At 40.3% G+C, this 9,988-nt stretch overlaps 1 protein-coding gene across 1 annotated transcript; it reads right to left on the bottom strand.

Annotated features, from left to right (window-relative positions):
- Nucleotides 1–7,973: 7,973 nt before the first annotated feature.
- LOC105756573 (zinc finger protein 766-like) lies at nucleotides 7,974–9,152 on the bottom strand. Its single transcript, XM_023736222.1, has 3 exons — nucleotides 9,126–9,152; nucleotides 8,594–8,720; nucleotides 7,974–8,092 (listed from the first exon to the last, which is right to left on the bottom strand). The coding sequence occupies exons 1-3, from the start codon at nucleotides 9,150–9,152 to the stop codon at nucleotides 7,974–7,976; spliced, it is 273 nt and encodes a 90-aa protein (XP_023591990.1).
- Nucleotides 9,153–9,988: the final 836 nt, after the last annotated feature.

Here is a 9,988-nt window from a genome sequence, read left to right on the forward strand (position 1 = left end):
ATTATCTAAAACCTGCAGACCACACCAGATGATTTGTACTAATGAATGGGGGCTGGCCAACCACAAAGACCACCTGATAGCCCGATATCAACTAACCTAAGTACACATGATATAATATATCATGCGTATGTAAGCAGGCCTTAATCATGACTGTATAACAAAGCCAAAAAAGGCTCTGAACACAAAGGCACCAAGAGCTTCCTGGGTGGTGAAGAGAAGGGTGACACTTCCTATTTTGAATATGGAAGCTTCATGTTTGGAATCATCTCAGACCTCGACAAAGATTCCCTTTGTAATTATGACCCCGATTTGTATCCTACTGATATAGTAATCTGTACTTCTGAGTATAGTCATGTGCCATATAAAGCCCCTTCAGGCAGTGTCCAACCCCACGTACGTCCGTGGTCCCATAAGGTTATAATATAGTTCAGAAAAAAATCCCAGTTGGAGAACATGACATAGCAGACATAACCTCAAAAACAAAAATTCTCCAAGCTGTTAAAAGAGCTGCTCCACTGAAAGCTATAAAGCTAAAAAAATGTGAGAGGGACCTGTAACAGATATGGAAACACTGCAAATGATGTGGATTGAAGACCAAACACAAAAGCGAATCCATCTCAGCATGATGATGATCACTGCAAAGGCACGAGGTTTGTTTGAGATGCTTAAAGAAAAAGCAGGACCAAACTATGATATCAAGTTCAGTTCTAGCTCTGGGTAGTTCTAGCACTTCAAACAAAGTTTTTTGTTGCATAATGTAGAAGTCCACCACATGTCTGTCAATTTTGCATGTTGCTGGGATGGTGGAAGCTAAGCAACTGTTATTTCATATACCAGTAGGATCAACCATGATGGACAGGTTTTAGCAGAGCTTCCAGGCTAAGACAGACTAGGGAAAAGGACCTGGCAGTCTACTTCTGAAAAAAATGGCCAGTGAAAATCTTATAAATAGCAGTGGAACATTTTCTGATATAGTGCCCCTCAGGTTGGAAGGCACTCAAATTACAACTGGGCAAGAGCTGCTTCCTCAAAGTAGAGTTGACCTTAATGATGTGGGTGGAGTTAAGCTTTTGGGACCTTCATTTGATGACGTGGCACAACTCAAAATGAGAAGAAACAGCTGCAAACATCCATTAATAATTGGAACGTGGAATATACGAAGTAGGAATCTAGGAAAGTTGGAAATCATCAAAAATGAAATGCACGAAGATCAAAATCCTGGGCATTAGTGAGCTGAAATGGACTGGAATTGGCCTTTTTGAATCAGACAATCATATGGTCTGGTGTGCTGGATGTCTTAGTTATCCAGTGCTGATATAACAGAAATAACACAAGTGGATGACTTTAACAAAGATAAATTTATTCTCTCACAGTTCAGGAGGCTAGAAGTCTGAATTCAGGGTGCCACTTCTAGGGGAAGGCTTTCTCTCTCTGTCAGGTCTGGGGGAAGATCCTTGTTATCAATCTTCCCCTGGTCTAGGAGATTCAAAGCCCAGGGACCCTGGGTCCAAAGTGCATTCTGGTGGCATGGTGGCATGAAGTCCCTCTCTTCTCTGCTCAATTCTCTCTTTTATATCTCAAAACAGACTGACTCAAGATATAACCTAATTCTGTCGATTAAGAACTGCCTTATTAAAATAACTGCCTCTAATCCTGCCTCATTAACATCATAGAGGATTTACAATGCATAGGATAATCACATCAGATCACAAAATAGTGGACAACCACGCAATACTGGGAATCATGGCCTAGCCAAGTTGACACACATTTTGGGATGAAACAATTCAATTCATAACACTGGGAATGACAAATTGAAGAGGAATGGTGATGCATTCATCCTCAAAAACAACATTTCAAGATCTATCCTGAAATACAACACTGTTGGTAATAGGATAATATCCATATCCCTACAAGGAAAACCAGTTAATATGATGATTATTTAAATTTATGCACCAATCCATTAATGCCAATGATGAAGAAATTGAAGATTTCTACCAACTTCTGCAGTCTGAAATTGATGAAACATGCAATCAACATGCATTGATAATACTGGTGATTGGAACGTGAAAGTTGGAAACAAAGAAGGATCGGTAGTTGGAAAACATAGCCTTGGTGATAGAAATGACACAGGAGATCACATGATGGAATTTGCAAGACCAATGACTTATTCATTTTAAATACCTTTTTCAACAACACAAATGGTGACTATACACGTGGACCTCACTGGATAGAAAAAAATAGGAATGAAATTGAGCATATCTGTGGAACAAGACAGTGGAAAAGCTTAATATCATCAGTCAGAAAAAGGCCAGGGACCAACTGCAGAAAACACCATCAAATACGTGAGTTCAAGTCAAAGCTGAAAAAAATTAAAGCAAGTCTGTAAGAGGCAAAATACACCCTTGAGTATAGCCTACCTGAATTTTGAGAACATCTCAAGAATAGATTTGACACACTGAACACTAATTACTGAAGACAAGATGAGTTGTGGAATGACATAAAGGACATTATACATGAAGAAAGCAAAAGATCATTAAAAACACAGGAAAGAAAGAAAAGACCAAAACAGATGTCAGAAGAGAATCTGAAACTTGCTCTTGAATACAGAGTAGCAAAAGCGAATGAAAGAAATGATAAAAGTAACAGAGCTGAACAAAAGATTTCAAAGGGCGACTTGAGAAGACAAAATAAAGAATTATAATGAAATATACAAGGACCTGGAGTTAGAAAATGAAAGTGGAAGAACACATTCGGCAATTCTCAAGCAGACAAAACTGAAGAAAAAATTCAAGCCTTGAGTTGCAATACTGAAGGATTCCATGGGCAAAATATTGAACGATGCAGGAAGCATTAAAAGAGGATGGAACGAATACAGAGTCACTGTACCAAAAACAATTAGTCAATGTTCAGCCGTTACAGAAGGTAGCATATAATTAAGAACTGAAGGTATTGAAGGAAGAAGTCCAAGCTGCACTCAAGGCACTGGCAAAAAACGAGGCTCCAGGAATTGACAAAATATCAATTTTGATATTTCAACAAATGGATGCAGCGCTGGAGGTGCTCATTTGTCTATGCCAAGAAACTTGGAATACAGCTACCCGGCCAACCAACTGGAAGACATGCATATTTGTGTCCATTCCAAAGAAATGTGACCCAACAGAATGTGGAAATTATCAAACAATATCATTAATATCACACACAAGCAAAATTTTGCTGAAGATCATTCAAAAGCAGCTGCAGCAGTACATCAACAGGGAACTGCCAGAAATTCAAGCGCTGATGTCAGGTGGATCTTGGCTGAAAGCAGAGAATACCAGGAAGATGTTTGCCTGTGTTTTATTGACTATGCAAAGGTGTTCAACTCTGTGGATCATAACAAATTATGGATAACATTTCGAAGAATGAGAATTGCAGAAAACTTAATTGTGCACATAAGGCACCTGTATATAGACCAAGAGGAAGCCGTTTGAACAGAACAAGAGGATACTGTGTGGTTTAAAATCAGAAAAGATGTGTGTCAGGGTTGTATCCTTTTACCATACTCATTCAATCTGTATGCTGAGCAAATAATCCAAGAAGCTGGACTATATAAAGAACACGGCATCAGGACTGGAGGAAGACTCTTTAACAACCTGCCATATGCAGATGGCATAACCTTGCTTACTGAAAGTGTACAGGACTTGAAGCACTTACTGATGAAGATCAAAGGCTACAGCCTTCAGTATGGATTTACACCTCAGTATAAACAAAACAAAAATCCTCACAACTGGACCAATAATCAACATCATGATAAACAGAAAAAATACTGAAGTTGTAAAGGATTTCATTTTACTTGGATCCATAATCAACGTCCGTTGAAGCAGCAGTCACGAACTCAAACGACGTATTGCATTGGGAAAATATTCTACAAAAGACCTCTTTAAAGTGTTGAAAAGCCAATATGCCACTTTGAGGACTAACGAGCACCTGACCCAAGCCATGTATTTTCAGTCACCTTGTATGCATGTGAAAGCTGGACAATGAATAAGGAAGACCAAAGAATTGATGCATTTAAAATATGGTGTTGGTGAAGAATATTGAATATACCATGGACTGCCAAAAGAACAAACAAGTCTGTCTTGGAAGAAGTACAGTCAGGGTGCTCCTTTGAAGCGAGGATGGAGAGACTTTATCTCATGTACATTGGACATGTTATCAGGAGGGACCAGTTCTTGGAGAAGGACATCATGCTTGGCAAGGTAGAGGATCAACGAAAAAGAGAAACACCCTCAATGAGATAGACTGACACAGTGGCTGCAACAATGGGCTCAAACATATAAGGATTATGAAGATGGCACAGGACCAGGCAGGGCCGTGTTTCTTTCCATTGTACATAGGGTCACTATGAGTCGGAACCAACTTGACGGCACCTAACAACAAAAACAGCAATATGAAAGTGTTGTGTCTGTGGGTGCTGATGCGAAGGCAGCAAAAGAATTTATTGAAACCTTAGATAAACCAGGTTTTCACACAACGTCCCAATCACAAAACGCCCTATTTCACAGAACATATTGTAGCCGTTAAGCGACGCGTGACTGTATGGTACTTTCTGTTAGTTCTGTAAGTCGTTCATGGGAGTTAGTGAGCCTAAAGGAATAGTGGGAGCCAGAAGATGAAAGTGAGGGAGCCCAAGGAAGGGCTTCCAGGTTAGGAGTAGAAGAAAAATGCAAATTTGTGGCCAGCAGGTTAAAGTGAGAGTGTCACGTGGACTCCCAAACTTGTGGCAGGCGTCTGCTTAGCTGTCAGTCTGAAGGACTGTGTCCTTTTAAGTTGTGAGCTGTGTCCTAGCTCCTAGTGGGTAGGGGCAGAGAGACGAAGTGCCTTATGGGCAGAATTGAGAAACTGGGGACTTGATCAATCTTTGCATTTTGGGGATTGGATTTACATTGATTCTTATCTGAAATATGATTAAATAAATAAAAAAGAATTGAATTATAAAATATGCAAAAGTGCAAGAAGAATGTAGCAGTAGCTTAAATGGGTAAGACGAATTACAACAGAGTTAAAAAATATAGGCATTGTTTAACCTCAATGAATTCCTTCAATAGGATGCATCCAAACAGTTTTCGTTAAAGGAGAATGAACAATGGCACACACATGGGATGAACAATGTGGCATGAACAATGTGGCATGAACAATAATTTTGTTTTTCTAAAACAGCCAGGCAACATTTAAACATGTGCAAATGTATCAGGAGCCCCAAAACCCACACTTACCAAATAACTTCAGGAAGGATGAGGGGCATGATGCAATGAATCGTGTGTATTCATTGATTCAATTAATCATGCATATGTAATGAGGCACCAATCATGACTATGCATTGAGGGCCAATGAATGTTATAAGAGCCCCTGAACATGGAAGTACTTAGGTTTCCTGGATTGGCAAGAGATTTGTATGTCCCTGTTGACAATGGAAGTCTAGTGTCTGGACCTCTCCCAGAGTGAGACTTGTGCATCTCTTATCCTTGGTATCCTTTTGTGGTTATATTAAATTTATTACTGTAAATACAGCCCTTTCTATGAGTTCTGTGAGTAATTCTAGGGAATTATCCAACCTACCAGGGACAGTAAGCCTGCCCAGCCCGGCATTAGCTTATTTGGCGGTATGAATGATAGATTTCTTCTGATTTGTGTCTGTTGAGCTGGGTCAGAGAAAGGCAGCACAGGAAGTTGATTGGAAGAACAGTGTCATTTTATTTGTAAGATCTGACCCAGGTTGGGGTGGTTACAGTCAGAGAGAGAAAATACCATGTGGGTGGCTGGTGTCAGAAATGATTGAGAAGTGGGAAAGTGGGGATGTAAGGTTTTTTCACATTTTGGGAATCTGTCTTGGGTTAATTTTTATACATGTCCACTGTGCTGGTGTCTGAAAGAAGATGATCATTAGTATATTTAATCAATGATGCCACACTGCCCTTGACAGACACTGTGACATTCCACAAAAACCAGAGATACTTTGCAGTGCAATGGGTTGCTCTTCAATATGGCCTTTCTGGCCTTGGGTTTATAATTCTGCCAAAAATGATTGGCTGGACCACAATCTTGCAAGGAATTTGTGGTCTACTATGCAAACTGAGTGATCTGTGAGACCTTCTTTCGTCACTGTGTCAATCCATCTCCTTGAGAGTCTTCTCTTTTGTAGACTCCCTACTTTACCAAGCAGGATGTCCTTCTCCAGGCATTGGTCCCTCCTGATATCACATCGAACGTAAGTGAGATGAAGTCTCACCATTCATGCTTCTAAGGAGCATTCTGGCTATACCTCTTCCAAGACAGATTTGTTCATTCTTCTGGCAGTCCATGATATATTCAATATACTTCGTCAACACCGTAATTTAAATGTGTCAATTCATCTTCGGTCCATGTTATTAATTGTCCAGCTTTCATATGTATATGAAGTGATTGAAAAGGCCATGGCTTAGGTCAAGTGCACCTTGGTCATAAAAGTGACATTTTTGCTTTTTAACACTATAAAGGGGTCTTTTACAATGGATTTGTCCAATGAAATACGTTGTTTGATTTATTGACTACTGCTTCCATGTGCATTGGTTATGTATTCAAGTAAAATGAGATTGTGGACAACTTCAGTATTTTCTCTATTTATCAAGATGTTTCTTATTGGTTCAGTTGTGAAGATTTTTGTTTTCTTTATGTTGAAGTGCAATGAATACTTGTCAAAATGGCATGGGGACAGCATTGACCTCCTGTAAGTCCACAAAGGGGAAGGAGAATCAAAATAAACAGCCCAAGGCTGATTCCTGTGAGGCGGAAGTCAGACATGCCTTCGCTCTCTGCTATCTTTACCAGTTCTGACACCAAACGTCCCTCCCACAGACCTCTCTACTTCTCTGCTGGGTTCGATAATTCATTGCAATGGCCAAACAGAACTCACAGACAATACTCATGATTTTGGGGTTTATTAGGGAAGTATCAGGTTACAATTCACGTTCAAGAATGCTCAGGATACAGTTCTTCCATCAAGACAGCCTATTCTCAGCTATGCTTATAGGAATGCCTCTCTCTGGCCCTCAGCCTCTGCCCTGCTCAGACAAGCGATACAGAGCTCGTTTAGCTCTGCTGATGAGTGCCCAGAGGCACCCAACACTGCCAGTAAGCTTGGACCAAAGGTGCTCAGCTCTAGCTCTGTGGTCGGCTAACCTAGCTCCACCAAGTGCCCAGAGGCACCCTACTCCTCCAGCAAGCCTCCTGCCCAAAGGCACTCATTCTCCAGATCTATGGGCCAAGAAGCCCACCATGCCATCTCCAACTGCCAGTTTCTCCTAGTGCTGTTTCTCTACCACCGCTTCTCACCTACTTAAGTGTTACAGCGCTCTCTCTCTTTCTCTCTCTGTCAGTCTCTTGGTTCCAGGAACTTCTCAGTGCAGGGATCCTGGGTCCAGTGGAAGCTCTCCGCTCTTGGCCCTTCTTCCTTGGTGGTGGTGAGATCCTCTCTTTGTTCTGGAATTTGGTGGTGTGGTTTCTTTTCTAACCATACTACCTCTTAATGATTGTTATGGATTGAATTGTGTCCCCCCCAAACTGTGTGCTGTAAATCCTTAACCTTATGCCTGTGGATATAATTCCATTGGGGAATAGGGATTCCTTTGTTATGTTAATGAGGCCAAGTCAGTGTGTTTAAGACAATCACTTTCTGAGATATAAACGAACATATCTGGCACAGAAGAAAGGTAGGACAAACAGAAGGGAAGATACAGGCCACGTGAAGATCACCAAGGTTCTGAGGAACAGAAGCTGAAAAGAGACAATGACTTTGCCTAGAGCCCACAGAGAAAGAAAGCCTTCCCCTACAGCCGGCGTCCTGATTTTGAACTTCTAGCATCCTAAAGTGCGTGAAAATATTATTTGTGCTTGTTAGAGCCACCCAGTAGTGGTATTTCTTTTATAGCAGCTCTGAGAAACTAACACACCTATGTTCACATCTTGATATATTCCCACATACCTGGATTTTTTGCTGTTTTCTTCTTCTCCACAGTCCAGGGCTCTGTGTCTTTCTTCAAAATAGAGATAATATTCATCTCAGAAGGAGAGATTCCTGTTTATCAGAAAAGAGAATATGATGTGCTGTAGCTTGTGAAGAAAACAATCCAAGCCATTTGTTCAGCTTAGAACATCACAGATGTCTCTGGAAAAGTATTTCAAACGTTCATCCACTGATGGCCCTCTTTGGAATACTTAGGCAATATATTAAAAATGTAGACATCTAGCTCTCTTCCAAGAACTACTCAATCAAAAGCACAGAAGTAAAGCCAGACAATTGGATATATTGAAAGTTGGCCATAAAGTTTTGTGCTTACTTAAGGAATGGAACCAGCAGTGAACTAGAGTGAAACAGGTAGATTATCTGAAGAAAAGTAAAGGCTAAAGTTTTAATGCCATGTTATGAAAGCTTTCATTTCTGAACAACTTCAATCTCTGCCATAAGAACAGAGATTTTAAAGTCTATTCAGCAGAGCAAGGACTTCAAAGAGACTCACAGGGACAATGCAAAGATACACAAGGGCAGATTCCACATGTGGAGGCAAGTTATGCTCACCCAGGGAGACCAGGTTCCTGTAGTTCTCCAACATCACATCCCTGTACAAAGCCCTTTGAGCAGGGTCCAGGCATTCCCAGTCCTGTTGAGAGAATTCTATGGCCACATCCCTGAATGTCAACAGTCCCTAAAAAACAAAATGAAGCAAAACAAAAACTTCCTCTCACAAGTGGAAAAGGGAGAGTTCTTACTTTCACACATGATAAAAGGGGAAAAGTATAGAGATCAAGTTGGGTGATGTGAGAGTTTTGACAGATCTACGTAAGATACTACTGAGCAAGTTATATGTCCCTGATTGTGTTTTATTATACTTTTCCATCAAACCAAAAAAACCAAACCTACTGCTGTCGAGTCAATTATGACTCATAGCAACCCTAAAGGACAGTGTAGAACTGCCCCATAGCGTTTTCCAAGGCTGTAAATCTTTATGGAAGCAGATTCCACATCTTTCTCATACAGAGTTTGTGGGTTTGAACAGCCAACCTTTTGGTTAGCATCTAAGTACTTTAACCACTGTGCCACAAGGGCTCACTGTTCCATCAGAGGATATGAAATCCATTGCATAACTGGGGATTTCATTTTGGTTGACAAAAAAAGAAATAAGCAAATGAAAAGAATTTCCACAGGGTCGTCTATGTATAGGTGCTGGATGTTATATTCTGCAGCGTCTTGCTAGAATCTTTCAAAATATTAACGCAGCATCCTAGATGCAACTATCATGCTACAAGTTGCCCAAACCAGGGGATCCCTCAGACATCTGGAAAGAAGTCCCAGTAGTCAGAATTAACCACTGCAACATTCTTTATAACAATGAAAAATTGTAATGACCCATGTATGCTCATTATGAGAATGTTCTAATGAGGATCTAAAAGAGCAAGCTAGCTGTATGTTTACCAGCATGAAACAATTCCAAGGAATATGGTATAAAAGTTTTCAAAAGCTGAAGAATAAAATATCACAACAACATATTTACTGGAGAAATTTTGGTTAAATCACATCACATGATGATGCCTTTCACCAAGACCTGCACTGACTCTTGCCTCAGAACTGACAAGAGTGGTTCTTGATGGAGGCTGTGAGTGATGGTGGAGGACGTGACAGGGTAGAGAATGTTTACATTTTACTTCCTATCAGCATCACTGTTTATAGTTTTACCACAAAATAAATATATCCATCATGTATGTTTAAAATAAAAGAAATGAAATACTTAATAACAAAGGTAGAATCAATATTTGCTTCCATTCCTACTGATGACAAAGTTCTGTTCCTACCTCTCCACTGAATGAAACTATTTTTATCTAAAAGGCCTGCTGGTAGAGAGTCCCTCAACAAACACCTCAGTCTCCAGGGGATGGCTGTTGTGGGGTTTACTTTAGCTTTACCCAAAAAATTTGG

The sequence above is a fragment of the Trichechus manatus genome, unplaced genomic scaffold (assembly GCF_000243295.1).
Source record: "Trichechus manatus latirostris isolate Lorelei unplaced genomic scaffold, TriManLat1.0 scaffold00087, whole genome shotgun sequence".
Classification (NCBI taxonomy): domain Eukaryota; kingdom Metazoa; phylum Chordata; class Mammalia; order Sirenia; family Trichechidae; genus Trichechus; species Trichechus manatus.